Source organism: Pristis pectinata, chromosome 8 (genome assembly GCF_009764475.1).
Source record: "Pristis pectinata isolate sPriPec2 chromosome 8, sPriPec2.1.pri, whole genome shotgun sequence".
Classification (NCBI taxonomy): domain Eukaryota; kingdom Metazoa; phylum Chordata; class Chondrichthyes; order Rhinopristiformes; family Pristidae; genus Pristis; species Pristis pectinata.
In genome coordinates, this window is record NC_067412.1 from 853,095 (window position 1) to 878,991 (window position 25,897).

General features: G+C 50.1%; 1 protein-coding gene across 1 annotated transcript in view; it reads right to left on the bottom strand.

The window, feature by feature from the left end:
- LOC127573198 (uncharacterized) overlaps nt 1-6,411 on the bottom strand; it is a 36,981-nt gene extending 30,570 nt beyond the window's left edge. Inside the window, exon 1 of the mRNA XM_052021198.1 lies at nt 6,281-6,411. Coding sequence (XP_051877158.1) covers nt 6,281-6,387 — 107 coding nt within the window. The 5' untranslated portion in view covers nt 6,388-6,411. The remainder of the gene's footprint in view (nt 1-6,280) is intronic.
- Between the last annotated feature and the right edge of the window lie 19,486 nt (nt 6,412-25,897).

Sequence of the window (25,897 nt, forward strand, 5' to 3'; positions counted from 1 at the left end):
ACTCTGCACTACCTGCCTATTCTCTGTCCTCCTCCTGACAGTCACCCAGCTACCTGCCTCCTGCAGCTTAGGAGTGACTGCCTCCCTGTAGTTCTTGTCTACGTATTCCTCATATCCTGTAGGAGCCGAAGATCATCCAGCTGCAGCTCCAGTTCCCTAACATGGTCTGTAAGGCACTGCAGCTGGATGCACCTCGCACAAGTGTAGTTATCAGGGAGACTAGATGTCTCCGAGAACTCCCACACCTCACAAGAGGAAGACACCACTGACCCAGGAGCCATTCTCACTACTCTGGCCTGGCACTGAAGGAAACACCAAAAAGAAAGAAACTTAACAGAGATTTACTAACCTCCACCTCCTCTCACTAAAGCCTCAAGTTCTTCACTCTAACCCTGACCCACTCCCACAATGACCACTCCAAAATAGTTGCTCTGTTTATACCTGCCTTCCTCTTGCTTGCTGCTGTTAATTAGCCAATCAGGTAGTAACAATTTGCAAATGTGCCTCATTTGGACTCTTGCAAGAGGAAACTCACAAGCACACACAGAGACTCACCTCTTTTCAAAAGTTCTCCTCTTTTCAAAACATAAGAACTAGGAGCAGGAGGAGGCCATCCGGCCCGTCGAGCCCGCTCTGCCATTCAATAAGATCATTGCTGATCTGGCCGTGGACTCAGATCCATCTACCTGCCTTTTCCCCAGAAGAACCCTTAATTCCCCTACTGTGCAAAAATCTATCTAACTGTGTCTTAAATATATTTAATGAGGTAGCCTCTTCTACTTCCTTGGGCAGAGAATTCCACAGATTCACTACTCTCTGGGAAAAGAAGTTTCTCCTCATCTCCATCCTAAATCTATTCCCCCGAATCTGAGGCTCTGTCCCCTGGTTCTAGTGTCACTTACCAGTGGAAACAACCTTCCTGCCTCTGTCTTATCTATCCCTTTCATAATTTTATATGTTTCTATAAGATCCCCTCTCATTCTTCTGAATTCCAGTGAGTATAGTCCCAGGCGACTCAATCTGTCCTCATAGGCTAACCCCTTCATCACCGGAATCAACCTGGTGAACCTCCTCTGCACTATCTCCAAAGCCAGTACATCCTTCCTCAAGTAAGGAGACCAGAACTGCACGCAGTACTCCAGGTGCGGCCTCACCGGTACCCTGTACAGTTGCAGCATAACCTCCCTGCTCTTAAATTCAATCCCTCCAGCAATGAAGGCCAATGTTCCATTTGCCTTCTTGATAACCTGTTGCACCTGCAAACCAACCTTTTGTTGTGGGCCACGTATCCTGCCCGCTGAGATACCAGACCTAATCACGCCCTCCTTGAGTAACATTACTGGTGACTCCTGCTTGGAGGGGACGGTGGCCTTTCAATATTCAGCACTATGCAGATGAAAGCCCTCTGATCTGCAGCTTTACTAGGACCTTGTCAGAGGCTCAGCTGCCTGAAGCTGGCCTGGCACAGGGCAGCCTATCCGATGGGGAGGTGGAGCGCCCCATAGCCTCCTCTGTAAGCCAGCTTGTCTTGGTCCAGGGAGACCTTCGACTGTGGGATGTATGTCACAGGAGCAGTTGAGGTGGGCAACAGTGATCCATGAGGGAGAGGGAACAAACAGTCGAGGGAGAGGTGGACAGGGGGGATGATTTGGGAGACTCAATGATGATGGGTCTGCAGAGAGTATTAAGGAACAGTGGGATCTCGGTGCACGGCCAAGATTCCTTGAAGATGGCAGCACAGGTAGACAAGTGAGTGAGGAAGGCGTGGTCGTACCCTCATTACCTGGGGCCTGGAGCACAAGAGCAAGGAGATTCTGGCATAACGTTATAAAGCATTGCTCAGGCCACAGCTGGAGCAGTGTGTGCAGTTCTGGTCTCCACACTGTGGGGAGGAGGTGACTGCACTGGCGAGGATGCAGAGGGGATTCCCCAGGATGGTGCCTGGGATGGAGCATTTCAAAGACTGGAGAGGCTGGGTCTCTTTTCCATTTCCCATCCGTGGGATTATGACTGAACACTAAGTCAGGATGTTGCCTGTGAAAGGTTGAGGAGGGAGCTGATTCCGACATATGAGGAGCACAGAGAGGGGGGATAGTACGAAATAGACAATAGACAATAGACAATAGGAGCAGAAGTAGACCATTCGGCCCTTCGAGTCTGCACCGCCATTTTGAGATCATGGCTGATCCTCAACAATCAATATCCTGTTCCTGCCTTGTCCCCATATCCCTTGATTCCCCTATCTATAAGAAACCTATCTAGCTCCTTCTTGAAAGTGCCCAGAGAATTGGCCTCCACTGCCCTCTGAGGCAGTGCATTCCACAAATTCACAATCCTCTGGGAGAAGAAGTTTTTCCTCACCTCTGTCATAAATGGCCTAGCCCTTATTCTTAAATCATGCCCCCTGGTCCTGGACTTCCCCAACATCTGGAACATATTTCCTGTCTCTATCTTGTCCAATCCCTTAATAATCCTGTATGTTTCAATCAGATCCCCTCTCAATCTTCTCAATTCCAGCGTGTACAATCCCAGTCTCTCCAACCTCTCAGCATAAGACAGTCCCGACATCCCCGGAATTAACCTCGTAAACCTATGCTGCACGCCCTCTATAGCCAGGATATCCTTCCTTAACCCTGGAGACCAAAACTGTACACAATACTCCAGGAGTGGTCTCACCAGGGCCCTGTACAAATGCAAAAGAATCTCTTTGCTTTTGTACTCAATTCCCCTTGTAATACAGGCCCACATTCCATTAGCCTTCATCACTGCCTGCTGCACTTGCTCATTCACTTTCAGTGACTGATGAACAAGGAGTCCTAGATCCCTTTGTATTTCCCCCTTACCTAACTCCACACCATTCAGATAATAATCCACCCTCCTGTTCCTGCTCCCAAAGTGGAGAACCTCACACTTATCCACATTAAACTTCATCTGCCAAGTATCTGCCCACTTACCCAACCTATCCAAATCACCTTGAATTCTTCTAACTTCCTCTACACATGTCGCACTGCCACCCAACTTTATATCATCAGCAAACTTGCTAATGTTATTCACAATGCCTTCATCTAAATCATCAACATAGATCGTAAACAGCTGCAGTCCCAGCACCGAGCCCTGTGGCACCCCACTAGTCACGGCCTGCCATTCTGAGAAACATCCATTCACCCCTACCCTTTGTTTCCTATCCGCCAACCAGTTTTCTATCCATGTTAATACCCGCCCCCCAATTCCATGAGCCCTAATTTTACCCACCAATCTCCTGTGCGGCACTTTATCAAATGCCTTCTGAAAGTCGAGGTATACAACATCCACTGAATCTCCCTCATCCATTTTCCTGGTTACATCCTCAAAAAACTCCAGTAGATTAGTCAAGCATGATTTGCCCTTGGTAAATCCATGTTGACTCGACCCCATCCTATCATTGCTATCCAAATATGCTGCTATTTCATCCTTAATGATGGACTCTAGCATCTTCCCCACCACAGATGTTAGGCTAACTGGATGATAGTTCCCCGTTTTCTCCCTCCCTCCTTTCTTAAAAAGTGGGATAACATTAGCCATTCTCCAATCCTCAGGAACTGACCCTGAATCTAAGGAACATTGGAAAATGATCACCAATGCATCCACAATTTCTAGAGCCACCTCCTTTAGTACCCTGGGATGCAGACCATCTGGACCTGGGGATTTGTCAGTCTTCTGCCCCATTAGTCTACCCATCACCATTTCTTTCCTAATGTCAATCCACTTCAGTTCCTCTGTCACCCTCTGCCTTTTGTCCATCCTTACCTCTGGGAGATTTCTTACGTCTTCCCCCATGAAGACAGATCCAAAGTACTTATTAAATTCGACTGCCATCTCCCTGTTTCCCGTAATAATTTCACCCGATTCAGTCTTCAAGGGCCCAACATTGTTCCTAACTAACTTCTTTCCCTTCACATACCCAAAAAAGCTTTTGCTATCCTCCTTAATATTCCTGGCTAGCTTGCCTTCGTACCTCATTTTTTCTTCCCGAATTACCTTTTTAGTTAAATTCTGCTGTACCTTAAAAATTTCCCAATCTTCTATCTTCCCACTCAGCTTGGCTCTGCCATATCTTCCTTTTTAACACAATGCTATCTCTGACTTCCTTTGTCAGCCACGGTGGCCCCTTTCCCCTCTTTGAGCCTTTCCTTCTCTGGGGAATAAACTGATCCTGCACCTTGTGCATTATTCCCAAGAATACCTGCCATTGCTGTTCCAATGACAATTCTGCTAGGATGCCTGCCCAGTCAACTTTAGCCAGCTCCTCCCTCATGGCTCCATAGTCTCCTTTGTTCAACTGCAAAATTGACCCTTCTGATTTGCCCTTTTCCCTCTCCAATTGCAGATAAAAACTTATCATGTTATGGTCACTACCTCCCAATGGCTCCTTTACTTCGAGTTCCCTTATCAAATCCTGCTCATTACACAGCACTAAATCCAGAATAGCCCTCTCCCTGGTCGGCTCTCGTACCAGCTGCTCCAAGAATGCATCCCGGAGGCACTCTATAAACTCCCTTTCCCGGGGTCCAGTACCAGCCTGATTTTCCCAGTCCACTTGCATATTGAAATCCCCCATAACTACTGTGACATTACCCTTGCCACATGCCAACATTAACTCACTATTCAGCTTGCACCCAATATCCATGCCACCGTTCGGAGGCCTGTAGATAACACCCATTAGGGTCTTTTTGCCCTTACAGTTCCTCAGTTCTATCCACACTGACTCTACTTCTCCTGATTCAATGTCCCCCCTTGCAAATCTCTCCCCAATGCAGTATGTCAATAACTCAGAGGGCGTAGGTTAAAGGTGAGGATTAAGAGCCTTAGAAGAAGAATCCTTTCAGCCAGGTGTTGGGATATGGAACACACTGCCTGAGGTGTGCAGGAGGCAAGAACTTTTAACATTTAATAAGTGGGCACTTGAATTACCAAGGCTGAGGACCAAGTGCTGGAAAATAGAGTTATAGAGTTATGCATAGGCAGGTCGCTGTGGGCCGGCATGGTCACAGTGGGCTGAAGGGCCTGTTTCTCTGCTGTCTGACTCTGAGACTGTATTTGCTGACAGGATGTGAGGGATGGGCTGAGTGGAGCAGAAACCAGGGACAGAGAAGTGCAGTGCCTGCTGCGGGCTGACGTTTGTGGTACTGAGCTTCACCGACATCCCCCACAGCTGAGCCAGGAGCCTCGGTGTGCCACGGGGTGTCAGGGAGAAGGCGCTCAGTTCCTTCACCAAGCCCACAATACGTTCAAAGCTGGCGACTGGGGATCTCCGCTCCTTTCCAGGTTTGTCCCAGCTGGGACAGCTGCCCAATGGAAAGACCCTCCCCAAAGGACCCCCAGAAGGAGATCGATCAGGGTATTGGCACTTCAGCAGCAGGGAACCATCCCCTTCCTCTGGATACACTCGCCTCCTCCCTGCCCAGCCCTTGGCTCACCAGATCACACCCACTCTGTGCCCAGAATTGTCAACCAAACTTTTGTCTCACTTATTATGACACAAGAGGCCATTCAGCCCATCGAGTCCATTCCAGCTCCGAGAGCAATCCCATCAGCCTCATTCGCTCTCCCCCTTTCCCTGTAGCTCTGCACCTAATCCACTCACTTGCCCGTCAACTCCCCTTTTAATTCTTTCACGACCTGCGTACATGGGGGGGGGGGGGTGGACAATTAACCCACCACTCAGAGGGAGGGGACGGGACGGGACGGGACGGGATTTCTCAATCCGGGTCGGCGCGGCACACACGACCAATGTCCAATCAACTCATCTCAGTTACAGAGGCAAGAAAGAGTAAAACCGAGATGGGGTGTTCATGGGGGCCACCCTCCCTGCCAATTGTTCTTCCCAAAGTTCAAGGGTGTGCCTGCAGTTGGAGCCATGCCTTTTATTTACAGAATGTTCAGGTTCCGTGGAATTTTGGTGATCTCCTCATTTTAAACCTCTGCCTGCCTGCAAAGTTCCCAACGCATTAAACGCATTGACACCGGGTTAATCTGCGAAACTGCTGAGCAATTACCTGCCGGTGACAGATTCACAACAGGTGAGGGGGGATCAACCTGTTGCTTCAACAGGGCAGCGTCCCTTTAAGGAGGGGCTGGTCCACCCTTCACATTGCTCACTTTTCGAACCACACAAGAGCTGGAGCACTGGACGTGAGGGTGCCGCAGCCTTTCGTTAAAGGTGAGAGCTGTCTGCTCAGCAGGAACCGCCTGCCTCCCCACATCTGAAGGAACTGCCTGGCTTCATTCTGGAGCTCGGTACCTGGCCTCAGAACTGCCACCTCTTCTGGAATCCGTCCCGGTGACTCCCAGATCTGCTCTTGACTTGCGGAGCTGGAAGTAATCTGTCAGCTTGCCGAAAGTGGACATGGCTTTGGTGCTGAGACTGCGGAGGTTCACTCACCGGGTCATCCGCTCTTTCTCTTGTTCAATTCAATGCAATCCTTGCACGGATCACCAACACCCTCACATCTAACACCCAGACTATATCACACACACAAAAAGAGATCGACTTCAGAAAGCAGGTCACCTGATGTTGGCTGCAGCTGCTGCGTGATGAATAAACCTCTCAGTCAAAGCTCTATTCAGCACACCCTGCATTCGGTCACAGCCTCATCACACAGAGTTTTGCAATACACACACACCACTTAAAAAAGAAATACATCTGGCTTCGGTCTAATCCCTGTTCCCCCCTCCCCCGCAGTGTCGGGGAGCTCCGGTGGGAATCGCTGGAGATATCTCCGGGACGACTGGTGTTTAATGGGGAGACGATGCCCAGGAGCACGGGGGTGGGGACTGACACCTCATCACTCCAATGGACGGACATCGGGTCCACTCCAGCATCACCTCCAGGCTAAAACTGGGAACCAAGTAAAGTCAGACAGAGGAGGAGGGTCTGAGTCAGGGAAGGGGTGTGTGGCTCAGGGGAGGGGTGTGTGGCACCGGGGAGGGGAGTCCAGCTCCAGGGAGGGGTGTCCGGCCCCGGGGAGGGGTGTACGGCCCTGGAGAGGGGTGTCCGGCCCCGGGGAGGGGTGTGGGGCTCCAGGGAGGGGTGTGTGGCTCCAAGGAGTGGGATCCAGCTCCAGGACCCAGCGGGAGGACCATCTGATGCACCTGAGCTGTGGTCAGGGTCTCAGTGACCCCACACCCCCGGGTCTGTGACTGACTGGGAATCAGAGTCCACTCAGTGACGTATGTGGCACTGGCACCCCCACCACCCACAGCCCCTGAAACTCCCACCCCCCCCCCCCGACGCTCCCACACCCACCGTCTCCCACACCCACCCCCAGCCCCCCACCCTGCCGGGCCCCTGACTCTGCGACAAGTGACACGAGGTGGAGCTCTGGTGGGTGGGGGTCACAGCCGTGCACTGGGGTCAGGGTGGCCCCAGGTTGCCTGGTCACCCACAGCCCCACAGGACCCGTCTGTAAGGTCCATGGACAAACACGGGTGAAGCCTGGAAATGACAGACATCAGTGATGGGGACATTACTGGAGAGGATTCTTCGGGATAGAATTATGAGCATTTGGAAAACCATGGCCAAATAGGGACAGACAACATGGCTTTGTGCAGGGCACGTCGTGTCTTACTAAATTGATAGAGTTTTTTGAGGAGGTGACGAGGGTGATGAAGGCAGAGCTGTGGATGTTGTCTACATGGAGTTTAGTAGGGAGTTTGAAAAGGTCCCTCGCAGTGGGCTCATCCAGAAGATTAAGATGCATGGAATCCACAGTGACTTAGTCGCTTGGATTCAGAATTGGCTTGTCCGTAGAAGACGGAGGGTATCGCATTCAATTCTGGTCGTTCCGTTATAGGAAGGATGTGGAGGCTTTGGAGAGGGTGCAAAAGAGGTTTACCAAGATGCTGCCTGGATTAGAGGGCATGTGCTATGAGGAGAGGTTGGACAAACTTGGGTTGTTCTCTCTGGAGCGGCGGAGGCTGAGGGGAGAGCTGATAGAGGTTTATAAGATTATGAGAGATATAGATAGACCTGACAGCCGGTATCTTTTTCCCAGGGTTGAAATATCTAATACTAGAGGGCATGCATTTAAGGTGAGAGGGGGAAAGTTCAAAGGAGATGTGCGGGGAAAATCTTTTTACACAGAGAGCGGTGGGTGCCTGGAATGTGCTGCCAGGGGTGGGGGTGGAGGCAGATACAATAGAGGCGTTTAAGAGGATCTTAGATAGGGACGTGAATGTACAGAAAATGGAGGGATAGGGACATTGTGTGGGCAGAAGGGATTAGTTTAGTTAGACATTTAATTACTAGTTTAATTAGTTTGGCACAACATTGTGGGCCGAAGGGCCTGTTCCTGTGCTGTCCTGTTCTGTGTTCTCTGTTCCAGAGCAGGGGGTGATAAGGTCGGGGCTGTACATCTGGGGCTGGGGAGCCACAGCTACCTATATCACCACATTCCTGGACGCAACGGGACAAATAGTTGGTTCTAAGATTCAATGATCAGCAGTCACAGCTGTCAGTCTCTCACTACCCTTCCTGGGATCTGTTACTCTGCACAAAAATATCCAAGGATTTAGTTACAGCTCAGCCTGTAACACACTGCCAGGTACATCAAATTAACGTGGGTCTGTCTGATGCCTCTATTGTCAGCCAGTAGCCCAGGGCAGCTCTGTGAACACCGTCGATGATAAGGTCAGTCTGCACCTGACTGCTCACTGCAGCCACATCCCAAAGGCGTGTGGGTTGGTGAATTAACTGGTGAATTGCCCCCAGTGTGTAGGTGAGCGGTAGAATCTGGGGGAGTTGGTGGGAATGTAGAATGTGGGAAGAACAACATGGGATTCACATAACTGGGTGCTCAGTGGTCAGCACAGATTCAGCGGGCTGAAGGGCCTGTTTCTGCGCTGTGTGACTGATCTATGACAGCAGGCTGCCCCTTTAAGTAGAGAGGTCAGTCAGAAGCCAGCTCAGAATTGTCTGAGCTCGACTGAGTTCCCTGACCCTGACGTGCTGTCCATACAGCAAGGCTCTGACTGTGAGGGAGGAGATGGGTGTTATGTGAACAGTGATGTCATTGGGTGCATGGTTGGTGATGTAATTGATTGGTGATGTCATTAGGTGTGATCGGTGATGTCATTAGGTGTGATCGGTGATGTCATCGGGTGTGACTGGTGATGTCATTGGGTGTGACTGGTGATGTCATTAGGTGTGATCGGTGATGTCATTAGGTGCGATTGGTGATGTCATCGGGTGCGATTGGTGATGTCATTGGGTGTGACTGGTGATGTCATTGGGTGTGTGTCTGATGCAGGGAAGCGGCAGTGGGGCTGGTGTGGGCAGCGTGCAGAATGCCCAGGGCAACAGGAGCGATTTCCCTGGGAAACGTTTCCGAGCCTGAGGTTGGGGCAGCTAATGTCCTCCGTCCCAGCGTCCTCCACTTCCGCAGAGCTCCCTCCAGCTGGCACTTCCGGCCACATTTCGGAATGTGACCAGCTGAGATGGATCGATCAAAGCTTTGCCACTGGATGGTTTCTTTTAGAGAATCTGGGGCCTGCCGGCAGGATTGTCCTCCTCTGGGATTGGGCAACGTGGGGCCAGGGCTGGAGCAATAGCTGAGCAGGTTTGGGGAGGCAGCTGGTGGTACCAACCATTGTCCCAGCAGAGTCAGGAGGGGCCGCAGCGTAGATAGAGAGCTCAGCGTTTCTCAAAACACCTTTGAGATCATTCTCAAAGAGGCAGGAAGTGTCACCATTGGCTTGTGGAGAAAATTGACCAGAAACTGGATCAGTTAGTTCCTGTTGTTCAGGTGCTAACGGCACAAAAATCAGCTTTACTGAGAGGTGACTGCACTGGCAGTCATTCCCCGGTGAAGTCACCCTGATCATTGTGTGCACCGCCCACATTAGCACCATCAATGACTTCCCAGGACAGAGCACGCACCAAATGACATTGCTGTCTATGCAACACCCGTCTCCTCCCTCACCACCATATTCACACAAGGGTCGGGCCACAGTCTGAGCAGCTCAGACAACAGATGTGGTTGAAGGAAGGGCAGGACCAGCAATGCAGAAATGATGGGCATGCCAAGCAGATGTTGGAGGAGGGGACATTGCAATATTAATCAAGGAGTCTGCATCCAATAAAACTCAACGAATGAGGCCTCAAGGGTGGGGCTTAGAAACAAAAAGGAGACCATCACTTTGCTGGGGGTGTTCAACAGGCCAAACTGTTCGCAGGAGACAGGAGCAGTTATGGAGACAGATCGCGGAGAGGTGTAAAGGGTTATAGTGGTCGGGGATTTCAACTTCCTCAATACTAACTGGGGTTTCCTTAGTGATAAAGGGGGGTGGAGTTTCAGGAGAGCTTTGTGGGCTGGTGCGTAGATGGTCCTGCTGGGGAAAGAGTGGTACTGGATCTAATCTCTGGTAGTGTAGCCACAGGATCGATGCTGGGACCCTTGCTCAAATGCAAGTGGTATGATTAGTAAGTCTGAAGGTGAGACAAACATTTGTGGTGTTATTGATAACGAAGAGGTTTGTCTACAGGATGATGGTGATCAGTTGGCAGACGGGCAGAGCAGTGGCAGATGGTAGTTAATCGATAGGTGTGTGGTGATAGGACAGACACAGGAGATGGTAGAGCCCCAGGGGTATTGGGGAACAGGAGGAGCGTGGTGTACAAGTTCAGGGGTCCCTGAAGATGGCAGTACAGGTAGATAAAATGGTGAAGAAGGTGTATGGGTTACTTGCCTTCATTAGTCAGGACGTGGACTTATGGTACAACTTTATATAACTTTGGTGAGGCCACAGTGTGTGCAGTTCTGGTGACCACACACTGGAAGAACTGACAGCAGTGGAGAGGATGCAGAGCAGATTCACCGGGAATGGCCTAGGACACAGTATGTCAGTTACAAGGAGAGGCTGGACAGGATGGGTCTGTTTTCCTTGGACTAGCTCAGATAGACAACAGCCAGCATGGACGAGTTGGGCCGAAGGGCCTGTTTCCGTGCGGTATCACTCTGTGACTCTGTGACCTGGAACAGGGGAGGTTGTGGGGGGACCTGCCGTTAAGGGCTGTGGCCTGTGGCTCTGTGTGTGGGGAGTGTTGGGAGCAGTGGTCACTCCCTTGGAGTCGGGGGAAGCTTCTGCCCTCCACACAGGCAACCCTGGCTGAGCCATGCTGATGTGGAGACCCAGTTAAGAGGACCGGGATGTACATCGGCAATAAAAGCAGGTGTCGGTAAGGACTGTGGAGGCAGCGGAAGGGGAGCAGAAACATCTGGTGGCTGACAGGGGGAAACAGCCTCTCCCTTCACTATGTGGTAATCTGCCGTGAGCTTGTTGGAGGTGCTGGTTACAGGTGAGCACAGTGACTAGCAGAGGAGCCAGCTTATAGCCGGAGGTCGGCTATTCGTCAAACAGACATCCAGACATCTGCTACACTGTCTGCCAGTCCCCTCAGGACAGTATCTGTGGTCCAACTGCTCGGGACTGGAGACTGACCCCTCCCCTGGTCACTGAGGACAGTGTCCATGGTCTGACTGCTCAGGACTGGGGACTGACCCCTCCCCCGGTCACTGAGGACAGTGTCTGTGGTCAGGACCGTGGACTGACCCCTCCCCTGGTCACTGAGGACAGTGTCCATGGTCTGACCACTCAGAACTGTAGACTGACCCTCCCCTGGTCACTGAGGACAGTGTCAGAGGGGTGGATACATTTATAAGCAGGAGAGATAGGGTAGAAGGTTAGAACGTCCATCCCATGGCAAGGGTGTCAAAAACAAGGGGGCAGGGGTTTAAGGTGAGAGGGAGGAGATTTGAAGGGGATCTGAGGGGGGGGTTTTACATGGTGGGGGATGTTGGGAGCTCACTGCCGGAGGAGGAGGTGGGGGAATCTGGTACAGGATCCATGTTTAAGAGACATTTAGACGGGTGCTGGAATAGACAAGGGATAGAAGGAGATGGATCCAGTGTGGGCAAATGGGATTAGGGCAGAAGGGTCAGCATGGACAGATGGGTGGAAGGGCCCTTCTCTGTGCTGTGTGACTCTGTGAGTGGACCAGAAGTTGCTTTCTTCATCCCGACTGACCAAACCCCAGTGCAGTTGTGTGTCAGGGCAGAGACACTATTGGAAACAGCACAGGGAGTGATAACTCCAGAACACTGGGGAGACTGGGGTTTGGTTGGAGGGGAAAAATAGCTGATAAGCGCTGGTTATTGTGTTCAGTTCTGGTCGCCTCATTATAGGAAGGATGTGGAAGCTTTAGAGAGGGTGCAGAGGAGACTTACCAGGATGCTGCCTGGATTGGAGAGCATGTCTTATGAGGATAGGGTGAGTGAGCTCGGGCTTTTCTCTTTGAAGAGGAGGAGGATGAGAGGTGACTTGATAGAGGTATACAAGATGATAAAAGGCATAGATCGAGTGGACAGTCAGAGACTTTTTCCCAGGGCGACAATGGCTAACACTAGGGGACATAATTTTAAGGTGATTGGAGGAGGGTATAAGGGGGATGTCAGGGGTAAGTTTTTTACACAGAGTGGTGGGTGCGTGGAACGCACTGCCGGCAGAGGTTGTGGGGACAGACACATTAGGGACATTTAAGAGTCTCTTAGATAGATACATGAATGATAGAGAAATGGGGGGCTAAGTGGGAGGGAAGGGTTAGATAGATCTTAGAGCAGGATAAAATGTCAGCACAACATTGTGGGCCGAAGGGCCTGTACTGTGTTGTAACGTTCTATGTTCTATAACTTACCGGTCAGGAAGTGGTGAACAGAATCAGTGCAGTGATGAGGCTCATCTCATTTAACAGCGGCACAGCGGTACAGTGGGCAGAGCCGCTGTCTCACAGCGCCGGAGACCCAGGGGGTCTCCAGGGGGCGGGTATTAACATGGATAGAAAACTGGTTGGCGGATAGGAAACAAAGGGTAGGGGTGAATGGATGTTTCTCAGAATGGCAGGCCGTGAGTAGTGGGGTGCCACAGGGCTCGGTGCTGGGAGCGCAGCTGTTTACGATCTATGTTGATGATTTAGATGAAGGCATTGCGAATAACATTAGCAAGTTTGCTGATGATACAAAGTTGGGTGGCAGTGCGACATGTGTAGAGGAAGTTAGGAGAATTCAAGGTGATTTGGATAGGTTGGGTAAGTGGGCAGATACTTGGCAGATGAAGTTTAATGTGGATAAGTGTGAGGTTCTCCACTTTGGGAGCAGGAACAGGAGGGCGGATTATTATCTGAATGGTGTGGGGTTAGGTAAGGGGGAAATACAAAGGGATCTAGGAGTCCTTGTTCATCAGTCACTGAAAGTGAATGAGCAAGTGCAGCAGGCAGTGATGAAGGCTAATGGAATGTTGGCCTGTATTACAAGGGGAATTGAGTACAAAAGCAAAGAGATTCTTTTGCATTTGTACAGGGCCCTGGTGAGACCACTCCTGGAGTATTGTGTACAGTTTTGGTCTCCAGGGTTAAGGAAGGGTATCCTGGCTATAGAGGGCGTGCAGCGTAGGTTTATGAGGTTAATTCCGGGGATGTCGGGACTGTCTTATGCTGAGAGGTTGGAGAGACTGGGATTGTACACGCTGGAATTGAGAAGATTGAGAGGGGATCTGATTGAAACATACAGGATTATTAAGGGATTTGACAAGATAGAGACAGGAAATATGTTCCAGATGTTGGGGAAGTCCTGGACCGGGGGCATGATTTAAGAATAAGGGCTAGGCCATTTAGGACAGAGGTGAGGAAAAACTTCTTCTCCCAGAGGGTTGTGAATTTGTGGAATGCACTGCCTCAGAGGGCAGTGGAGGCCAATTCCCTGGGCACTTTCAAGAAGGAGCTAGGTAGGTTTCTTATAGATAGGGGAATCAAGGGATATGGGGACAAGGCAGGAACAGGATATTGATTGTTGAGGATCAGCCATGATCTCAAAATGGCGGTGCAGATCTCGAAGGGCCGAATGGTCTACTTCTGCTCCTATTGTCTATTGTCTATTGACTTCCAGCGCTGTCTGTGTGGAGTTTGCATGTTCTCCCTGTGACCATGAGGGTTTCCCCCGGGTGCTCCGGTTTCCTCCCACATCCCAAAGACGTGCAGATGCCCCTAGTGTGTGGGTGAGTGGCAAAATCTGGGGGAGTTAATGAGAATGTGGGAGAATTTGTTATAAGGAAAAATTAAAGGAAATGGGATTGCCTTGTGAGCCAGCACAGACTCAATGGGCTGAATGGCCTACTTCTTTGCAAGATTGAGAGTGGGAAGGAGTTAAGAGAGTAAGTCTCATTGATTGGCTAATTGGACAGAGCTGCCAATAAAAGGAAGGTGAGCTGAAAGTGACACACTTGCAAATTGTTGATTGGCTAATTAGCAGTAGCCAATAAAAAAGTTAGGGTCAAGTAGGGATGGTTAATGTTAAAGTGGGAGAAACTCTGGCTCAGTGTGAAGACAGAGAAAGTGAGCAGAGGCTCAGGTGAGGTTCAAATTAGGTCTTGTTCTTTCTCAGTGCATAGCGGAGTGCTCTGCTTGCAGGATGTGGGAAGTCTGGGAGACCTCCAGTGTCCCTGATGACTACACCTGTCTGAAGTGCATCTGGCTGCAGCTCCTTACAGACTGTGTTGAAGAACTGGAGCTGGGTGAACTCAGGATCAGTTGAGAGGCTGAGGGGTTGATAGGGAGGCAGTCACACCTAGGATGCAGGTAGCTAGGTGACTGTCAGGAGAGGGACAGAGAATAGGCAGGTAGTGCAGACTACCCCTGTGGCTGTTCCCCTCAATAACAAGTGTACTACTTTGGATACAGTTAGGGAGGGTGACCTACCAGAGGAAAGCCATGGTGGCCAGGTCTCTGGCACTAAGTCTGACTCTGAGGCTCAAGAGATGAGGAGTGTGGTGGTGATAGAGGATTCACTGGTTAGGGGAACAGGTGGGAGATTCTTTAAATGAGAATGAGACTCCCAGATGGTATGTTGCTGACCAGGGTCAGAGGTGTCTTGGATCAGGCCCACAGCATTCTTAATGGGGAGGATGAACAGCCAGAAGTCGTGGTACACATTGCTACCAAGCTCATAGATAAGGGATGAGGTACTGAAGAGGGAATTAGGAAGGAAGCTAAGTAGGACTTTGAGGGTGGTAATCTGGATCGCTGCCTGTGCCATGTGCCAAGGAGGGTAAGAATAGGAAGATGTGGTAGATGAATGTGGGGTAGGGGTTCAGATTTATGGATCATTGGGATCTCTTCTGGGGAAGGTATGACCTGTACAAAAGGGATGGGTTACACCTGAACTCAAGGGACCAATGTCCTTGTGGGCAGGTTTGCTAAAGCTGTTGGGGAGGGTTTAAACTAGGTTGGCGGAGATGGGAACCAAAGTATTGGGTCAGATGACGGAGCAAGTGGTGTAAAAATCAATGTAATGTGCGGAGACTGAGGAGGGATCGGCAGTGTAAGGGGCATAAATGGTCTGTTGGATGGGTTGAAATGTGTTAAATGTGCACACTAAACATTGGAGCACGGATCAGTACCTGGAATGACGACGTTGTGGCCATTACAGAGACTTGGCTGTCACAAGTGCAGGAGTGGCTGCTTGATGTTCTGGGGTTAGATGCCCCAAAAGATTAGGGGGGTATGGTGGTGTGCGGCATTGCTAATCAGGGACAGTATCACACCTGCAGAAAGGGAGGACATTATGGAGGGATCGTCTAGGGTAGAGGTCAGAAACCAGAAGGGAGTGATCACTATTAGGAGTATTCTATAGACACCATCCCCCTCCCCCTCCCCAAATAGCCACTGGGACACTGAGGAGCAGATAAGTAGACTGATCTTGGAAAGGTGTGAAAATAACAGGGTTGTTGTCATAGGGGATTTCAACTTCCCTAATATTGATTGGCACCTCCTTAGTGTGAAAGTTTAGATGGGGCAGAGTTTGTTCGGTGTGTACAGGAAGGATTCCTGACACAGTATGTGGACAGGCTGAGAGGAGAGGAGAGGAGAGGCTATACTGGATCTGGCACTAGGCAATGAACCTGGTCAGGTGACAGAGCTCTGTGGGTGAGTATTTTGGAGACAGTGACCACAACTCCCTGACCTTTAGCATAGTCACAGACAGGGATAGGAGCAGATGATATGGGAAAGTTCTTAAGGGGAGGACTAATTGTATTAAAATTAGGCAGGAACTTGGAAGTGTGAATTGGGAACAGATGTTCTCGGGGGAAATCCACAGCAGGAATGTGGAGGTCGTTTAAGGACCACATGCATAGGACTCTGGATGGGTGTGTCCCACAAACAGGGAAATAATGTTAGGGCGAAGGAACCATGGCTGACAAGAGAAAAACATTTAGTCAGGAGGCTGCATTCCTAAAGTTTAGGAAGCAAAAATAGACTGGGCTCCTGAAAGTTAAGGTAGCCAGGAAGGAGCTTAAGAAGGGACTTGGGAGAGCTAAAGGGGATATGAGCAGGTCTTGGCAAGTAGGATTAAGAAAACCCCAAGACACTTCTCCTGTACATGAGGAACAGGAGGACGAGTGAGAATAGGACTGCTCAGGGATATAGGGGGACATGTCCTCCTCCAGGAGGAAGGGAAGGTCCTTATTGAACACTCTGCTTCAGTGCTCACCAGGGAGAGGGAGTTGGATAGATGTGTTCAGCATGAAGCAGGTTATTTGTGCTGTAGTAAATCAAGGTTAAGAATGAGGTAGTGTTGGAGCTTTTGGAAAAACATTAGGATAAATCCCTGGGACAGTATGGGATTTTCCCAAGGTTACTATGGGAAGCAAGGGAAGAGATCGCTGGGGCATTGATGATGATCTTTGCATCCTCACTGGCCATGGGAGTGGTACCAGAGGACTGGAGGATGGCAAATCTTGTTCTGTTGTTCAAGAAAGTTAATAGGGATAATCCTGGGAATTATAGACCAATTAGTCTTGCATCAGTAGTGGGCAAGCTATTGGAGAGGATTCTTAGGGACAGGATTTGAGCATTTGGAGAAGCATTGTCTTTGGGATAGTCAGCGTAGCTTTGAGGGGTAGGTCATGCCTCATGAGCCTAATTGAGTTTTTCAAGGAGATGACAAAACACATTGAAGGTAGAGTGGTGTATATGGACTTTAGTAAAGCATTTGACAAGGTTCCCAATGGTAGGCTCATCCATAAAAGCATAGGATTCATGGAAATTTAGCTGTGTGGATTCAGAATTGGCTTCCCCACAGAAGGCAGAGGGTGGTGGTAGATGGAAAGTATTCTACCTGGAGGTCGGTGACCAGTGGTGTTCTGCAGGGATCTGTTCTGGGACCCCTGCTCTGTGATTTTTATATAATGACTTGGATGAGGAAGAGGAAAGATTGGTTATTAAGTTTGCAGATGACATGACTGTTGGAGGGGTTGTGGATGGTGTAGAAAGCCATCTTCTGTTACAATGAGATAGATGGGATGCAGAACTGGGTGGAGAAGTGGCAGATGGAGTTCAATCTGGAAAAGTATGAAGTGACACACTTTGGAAGATCAAACTTGAAGGCAGAGTACAAGGTTAATGGCAGGATTCTTAGAAGGGTGGGGGAAATGGAGGGATCTTGGGGTCCAAGTCCATAGACCCCTCAAAGTTGCTGTGCAAGTTGATAGGGTGGTTAAGGTGTATGGTGTGCTGGCCTTCATTAGTCAGGGGATTGAGCTGAAGAGCTGTGAGGTAATATTGCAACTCTTTTTAATAAAAAAAACACTCTGGTTAGACCACACTTGGACTATTGTGTTCAGTTCTGGTCATGTTATAGGATGTAGAAGCTTTAGAAAGGTATAGAGGAGATTTCCCAGGTTGCTGCCTGGATTAGAGAACATCTCTTATGAGGACAGGTTGAGTGAGCTAGGATTTTTCTCTTTGGAGCACAAGAAGATGTGGGGAGACTTGTGGATAAGATTGAGAGGCATACAGTGGACAGCCAGCACCTTTCCCCAGGGCAGCAATGGCCAATACCAGAGGACATCCATTTAAGGTCAGAGGAGGAAAGCTTAGGGGAGATGTCAGAGGAAGGTTCTTTACATGGAGAGTGGTGAGTGCCCAGAATGCACTGTGGGGGGGGGGGGGGGGGGGTTGGTGGTAGGGGCTGGTACAATGGGGACGTTTAAGGCTCCTGGGCACCTGGATGTAAGGAAAATGGAAGGTTATGGTCTGTATAGGAGGGAATGGTTAGACTGGTCATGGAGTAGGTCTGTATAGGGTGGCACAACATTGTGGTCTGAAGGGCCAGGTCTGTTCTTTGTCATAGTCATAGAGCAATACAGCACAGATACAGGCCCTTCAGCCCAACCAGTCCATGCTGACCACAGTGCCCACCCAGCTGGTCCCAATTTCCTGCATTCAGGCCATATCCCTCTAAGCACCACCCCTCCATCTACCTTTGGCATGGTAGAGTAGTGGTTAATGTAACGCTATTACAGTGCCAGTGATGTGGGTTCAATTCCCACTGCTGTCTGTAAGGAGTTTGTTCTGTGTCTGGGTTTCCTCCGGGTGCTCTGGTTTCCTCCCACATTCCAAAGATGTGCACATTCTCAGTAACACAAAAAGACGCATTTCACTGTTTTGATGTACATGTGACTAATAAATAAATCTTGCCTGCTTCAACCACTTCCTCTGGCAGCTTGTTCCATATACTGACCACCTGTTTTTGTTTTGGGGTTGGGGGAATTTGCCCCTTTAAAATCTTTCCCCTCTCACCCTAAACCTATGCCCCTTAGTTTTGGACTCCCCTACCCTGCAGAAAAGACTGTTACTGTCCACCTTATCTATGCCTCTCATAATTTTAAACACCTCTATAAGGCTGCCCCTCATTCCCCCAAGTTCCAGGGAATAAAGGTGTAGCCTGGCCAACCTCTCCCTATAACTCAGGCCCTCTAGTCCTGGCAACATCCTCATAAATTTTTTTATGCACTCTTTCCAGTTTAACATCTTTCCTATAACAGGGTGACCAAGACTGCACACAGTGCTCCAAGTGTGGCCTCATCAATAACTCGTACAATTACAACATAATGTCCCAACTCCCACACTCAGTGCCCTGATTGATGAAGGCCAGTGTGCTAAACACCTTTTTCACCACCCTGTCTACCTGTGACACTGCTTTCAACAAACTATGCACCTGTACTCCTGGGTCCCTCTGTTCCATTCCACTCCCTAGTGCCCTACCATTCATGCAAGTCCAATGCTGGTTTAACTTTCCAAAATGCATCACCTCATGCTTCTCTGTATTGAAATCCATTTGCCAATCCTCAGCCCACTGCCCCAACTGATCCAGACCCCCTGTAATCCACAATAACCATCTTCGCTATCAACAACATTTTTGTTATCTGCAAACTTGCTAATCAATCCTTGATATTTCGCATCCAAATCATTTACACAAATAACAAGGGTCCCAACACTGACCCCTGCAGCACACCACTAGTCACCACCCTCCATTCCGAGAAACAACCTCCAACCAGCATCCTCTACTTCCTACCTCCGAGCCAACTTTGAATCCACCCAGCTAGCTCTCCCTGGATTCCATGGGACCCAACCTTCCAGACCAGCCTGCCCTGTAACATCCTTGTTGAAGGCCTTGCTAAAGTCCAAATAGACAACATCCACAACCCCACCCTCATCTACCCTTTTGGTTACATCTTCAAAGAACTAAATAATTCATCAAACACGACTTCCCACACACAAAGCCCTGCTGACTCCTCCTAATCAGACTCTGTCCGTCCAAATGCTGGTAGATCCTGTCCCTCAGAATTCCCTCCAGTAACTTCCCCACCACTGATGACAGGCTGACTGGCCTGTAGTTCCCTGGCTTGTCCTTGCTACCTTTAAAGGAATGACATTAGCCACTTTCTAGTGTTTGGGAACTTCAGCAGTGGCTGACAATGAAGCAAATATCTCCACAAGGGCCTCCGATTTCTCCTCTAGCCTCCCACAAAGTCCAAGGATGCACTCGGTCAGGCCCTGGGGATTTATCCACCTGAATGTGCTGTAAGGCTGAAAGTACCTCCCTGGTAATATGAATGTTCTACAAAACATCTCCATTGTCTCCCTTATCTCTTGAGCAACCACTGTTTTCTCCTTGGTAAACACAGAAGAAATAGTCATTAAAAATCCCACCCATCTCCTGCAGCTTGAGACATCGGTGTCCCTGCTGATCTCTAAAGGACCTGCTCTCTCCCTGGCCTTCCTTTTGCTGTTAATATAGCTATGGAACCTTTTGGGATTTTCCTTAACCTTCCCTGCCAGATCCATCTCAAACCCTCTTTGCCCTCCTGATTTCCCTCTAGTGTATTCTTAATCTTTTTATAGTCATCAAGGGATTCACCTGTCCCCGACCTCCTAAACCCAGTGTTTGCTTCCTCCTCTTTCTTGACCAGAGCCTCAATATCCCTCGTCAACCAGGGTTCCCTAAACTTGCCAGGTTTACCCTTCACCCTAACAGGAACATGCTGCCCCTGGACTCCTGATACGACACTCTGAAAAGCCTCCCGCTTGCCATTCACTACTTTCCCTTCAAACAGGCTCTCCCAATCAATCTCTACTAGATCCTGCCTAATTCCCCCAAAATGAGCCCTGCTCCAATTTAGGACCCCAACCTGTGGACCTGTCCTATCCTCTTCCATCACGATCTTAAAACCAATAGAGTTATGGTCACGAGAGCCAGAGTGCTCCCTGACTGCCACCACAGTTACCTGCCCTGCCTCGTTCCCCAAGAGCAGGTCCCTCTAGATATTGAAACTTTCCTGGACACATTTCACAAATTCCACCCCATCCAGGCCCTCAACACTCTGAATGGCCCAGTCAATACTGGGGACATTAAAATCTCCCACTAATACAACCCTGTTATACCTACAGTGAGCAATTTCTCTACACCTCCAAGTTCCTGCTGACTACTTGGAGGGGGTGGTGGGAGGGTTGTCTATAATACAGTCCCACCAGAGTGACCCACCCCTTGTTCCCCAGTTCTATCCATATGGCCTCACTGGACAATCTTCCAAGGATGTCATCTCGAAGTACTGCTATTGCGTCCTCCCATTGCAAAAAGGCAACACCCCCTCCTGACTGGCACACCTCTGTCACACCTGAAGCATCTGTGTCCTGGAATATTGAGCCACCAGTCCTGCCATTCCCTCAGCCGAGTTTCCGTTATAATGATAACATCCCAGTCCCCAGAGCCAATCCAGAGTTCATCTGCCTTACCTGTTGAACCTCGAGCATTGAAATAAATGCAGTTTAACTGGGTATTCCTTTCCCTGCCTTGACTGTGCCCTGGCCATCCTGATCACTAAACCTGCTCTTGCAGGGTACTGCTCTATCCCATGACTTGCTCCTGAGTCCCACCCCCTGCCAATCACAAGGAAAAATGGAAATTGGTTAAAACAGCCAAGTTAGTGATATGACTTTACCCATGAGGAATTTCTGTCCCATCCCTGGATTGGGTCCTGAATGCTCTGCTGCATAAACAGATCGTCCCTCGAGGGCAGATTCAACAGATGAAATGCAACCAAGTGAAAATACTGGAACCTGGAGCAAGAAACGAGCTGCTGGAGGAACTCAGGATCAGGCAGCATCTGTGGAGACAGAGGGATGGTCAGCGTTTTGTGTGGAAACCCTGCATCGGCAGGCCTGATGTCGGGTCTGGTTGACGGTCTGTTTGGGTCTGAACAATGCAGTGATCTCACTGAACAGCACAAGATTCTGGCAGAGCTTGGCAGAGGTTTTCTGTGACCAATAGGAAATGCTGCAAGTACTCAGCCGGTCAGGGAGTATTTGTGGAATGTTTTGGGTCAATGGCCTTCAACAGAACATTGTGACTTGCAGCATCTGGTTTTACACTGTTTCATGTTTCCCCAGGCTGGGGTGTGTAGGTACCAGGGACACACAACACAGGCTGGTCACTCACTGGGGTGTGTGGGTACTGGGGTCACACGATACAGGGCCAGTCACTGCTGGGGTGTGTAGGTACCAGGGACAGACAACACAGGCTGGTCACTCACTGGGTCGTGTGGGTACCAGGGACACAGGATACAGGGCTGGTCACTCGCTGGAGTGTGTAGGTACCAGAGTCACATGATACAGGGCTGGTCACTCGCTGGGGCGTGTGTGTACCAGGGACACAGGATACAGGGCTGGTCACTCGCTGGAGTGTGTAGGTACCAGGGTCACACGATACAGGGCTGGTCACTCACTGGGGCGTGTGGGTACCAGGGACACAGGATACAGGGCTGGTCACTCGCTGGAGTGTGTAGGTACCAGGGTCACACAATACAGGGCTGGTCATTCGCTGGGGCGTGTGGGTACCAGGGTCACAGGATACAGGGCTGGTCATTGAGTGGACGGTGGAGGCTCAGTGACTGAGTAAATTCAAGACAGTACACAAGAGGAATGGAAGCAGGAGTCAGGAGTCAACAGTCAGCCCCTGGTGTCTTCTCTCTCATTCAATATGATGATGGCCAACCTCTCATCTGAGCACCACTTCACTGTGCTGACCCCACATCCCTTCATTCCCTTGCTCTGATAAGCTACTCGTCTCTCAAAGCTAAGTCCTGTTTCACTAATTTTATACAAGTTGTTTGAAGCAGCAACGTGGTGTAGATGAGGGGAACTGTTCTTGCATTTCTAGAATAAATCCTGCATCAAAGGTTACAGTGGAAAGTTAAAGCTGGTGCAGGAGGGACGTGCTGACTTTCAGAGATTGGCTGGCCAACAGGAGACAGTCAGTGTAAACGGGTTTATTTCTGGTTGGCCTTATTGTAATGGGTGAAGTGCCTGAGGGATTGGTGCTGGGGCCCAACTCTTCATGATCTGTAGAACAACTTGGATGAAGGTATGGTCGCTGGACTACACGGACCACAGGGACATTATCTCCGCACCATCACTGACCTCATCACCTCAGGAGATCTCTCCTCCCACCACCACCCCACCCCCCAGCTACCAACATGATTGTCCTGCAACCTCAGGCTGCCCACTTCTATCTCCTCCCCAAAATCCACAAGGAGGACTGCCCCGGCAGACCTATTGTCTCCGATTGCTCTTGCCCCTCGGAGCTCGTATCCTTGTATCTGGACACTATCCTGTTCCCCTGGCCCAATCCCTTCCCACCTACATCTGTAACACATCACATGCTCTCCAACTCTTCCATAGCTTTAAATTCTCCAGCACACACAACCTCATCTTCACCATGGACCTCCATTCCCCATCATGACGGCCTCACCGCCCGCCGCTTCTTTCTCGACCAGAGACAGAACCAGTCCCCTTCCACTAACACTCTCCTCTGCCGGCTGAACCTGTCCTCACCCTAAACAACTTCCCTTTCAATTCCTCTCACTTTCTACAGACCAAGGGTGTGGCTATGGGCACTCACATGGGTCCCAGCTCTGTCTGCCTCTTCGGTGGCTACGTTGAACAGTCTCTGTTCTCAAGCCTACTCCGGCCCCATTCCTCAGCTCTTTCTCTGCTAGATCAATGACTGCATTGGTGCCACCTCTTGTACCCGTGCAGAACTGGACAGTTTCATAAACCTTGCCACTAATTTTCACCCTGCTCTCCAATTCACTCGGACTATCTCTGACACCTCTCTCTCCTTCCTCAATCTTTCCGTCTCCATCTCAGGAGATTCCTTATCCGCTGACATCTTCTACAAACCCACTGACGCCCACAGCTACCTCGATCACAGCTCCTCCCACCCTGTCACTTACAAGGACATGATCCCTTTTTCTCAATTTCTCTGCCTCTGACGCATCTGCTCCCATGATGAGGCTTTCCACTCCAGGACATCCGAGATGTCCAACTTCTTTTCTAACCAGGGCTTCCCCCCTACTGTGGTCGAGAGAGCTCTCACCCGTATCTCTGCCATTTCCCGCACCTCTGCTCTCACCCCCACCCCTCCCAGACCCAACAGGGATAGGGTCCCCCTCGTCCTCACATTTCATCCCACCAGCCTACGTATCTAAGACATCGTTCTCCGTCACTTCTGCCATCTCCAACAGGACTCCACCACCAAGCATATCTTCCCCTCCCCACCCCGTTCTGCCTTTCACAGGGACCGCTCTCTCCATGACTCCCTCGTTCACTCCTCCCCCCCTCCCCCCACCAATCCCACTCCCACCCAGGGAGCTTTCCACTGCCTCCGCCATAGGTGCAACACTTGCCCCTACACCACCCCCATCCAGGGACCCAAACAGTCCTTTCAGGTGAGACAGAGATTCACCTGCACCTCCCTTAATATCATCGACTGCATTCAGTGCTCCAAGTGTGGCCTCCTCTACATCGGTGAGACCAAACGCAGACTAGGTGACCATTTCGCAGAACACCTGCGCTCTGTCCGTAACCGCGATCTGCATCTCCCCGTTGCCAGTCACTTCCACTCCCCCTCCCACACTGTCACTGATATGTCAGCCCTCTGCCTCCTCCACTGCCAGGAGAATTCCAAGCACAAACTGGAGGAACAGCACCTCATTTTCCATCTTGGAACCTTGCAGCCTAACAGCGTGAACATTGGATTCTCCCACTTTAGGTAATCCCCCCCCACACCCTCCCCCTTCCCAAACCACGCCTCTTCTTTTCTTCCCTTTCCTAGCCTCTCTTTCTCTACCCTATTTTCCCTCCTTACCTTTGACTCATCCCCCGGAGGATCTGCTCTCCCCTCCTCCCCCGCACTTGCCCATCACTATCTCTTACCTGCATCTACCTATCACCACCCTGTGCCCACCCTGCCTCCCCTCTTTTGTCCACCTATCACTGCTCTGCTTTTCCCTCCTATATATTGGGCTTCCCCTTTTCCTATCTTCAGTCCTGAAGAAGGGTCCTGATCCAAAACATTGACCGCCTGCTTTTCTCCACGGATGCTGCCTGGCCTGCTGAGTCCCTCCAGCATCATCGTGTTTTTCATCTAGATTCCAGCATCTGCAGTCCTTTGTTTCTCTAAAAGGACCATAATATGAGGAAATCTGACCTTATCCATTATGGTATGGGAAATATAACAACCATCTGTAGCTAGAGACTCGGTGAGATGCTGACAGAACTGGGTGTTCTGGAACTTGACTCGCAAAAGGCAAGTGTGGAGGTGCAACAAATACTTTGGAAAGCTAACAAAATGTCACTGTTTATTGCAGAGAGGATGGAATACAAAAACAAGGAGGTTCTGCTTCGGAAGTTCAGGCACTGGTCGGCCCATATCTGGGGCGCTGGCTACAGTACTGGGCTCTGTCCTTGGAGGGAGGTTAATGCCGGCAGGTGCTGTTCAGAGAGGGTTTATTTGACTACGACCTGAATTGGCCAGGTTGACCTGAGGGAAGGTTTAGGCTTGTATCTGCTGGAGGTTACAGCGATGAGAGGAGACCTGAGGAGACTTGACAGGGTGGATGTGGGGAGGACGTTTCCTCTCGGGGGACAATCGAGAATCAGAGGCCACTTTCAAAACAAAGGCTTCACCCATTTAAGACAGATGAGCAAATGGAACATAGAACAGTACAGCACAGGGACAGGCCCTTCAGCCCACCATGTCTGTGCTGAGCACGTCAGTTTAAACTAATCCCATCTCCCTGCACATGGTCTGTATCCCTCCGTTCCTGCCCATTCATCAGTCTGTCCAAATGCCTCAAATGCTGTTGTATCTGCTTCCACCTCCCCGACATCACGTTCCAGGCATCCACCACTCTTTAAAATAAAACTTGTCTCAAATCTCATTTAAACCTATCCCCTCTACTGTTTGAAATTTCCACCTGGGGTGGGGGAGGCAATACTCTGATAGTCTGCTCTATCTCTGCCTCTCATAATTTTATAAACCTCTGTCAGGTGTCCCCTCAGCTTCTCCTCCAGAGAAAACCACCCAAGTTTATCCAACCTCTTTATAGCTCATGCCCTCTAATCCAGGCAACACCCTAGTGACCCTCTCCAGAGCCTCCACATCCTTCCTGTAATGGGGTGACCAGA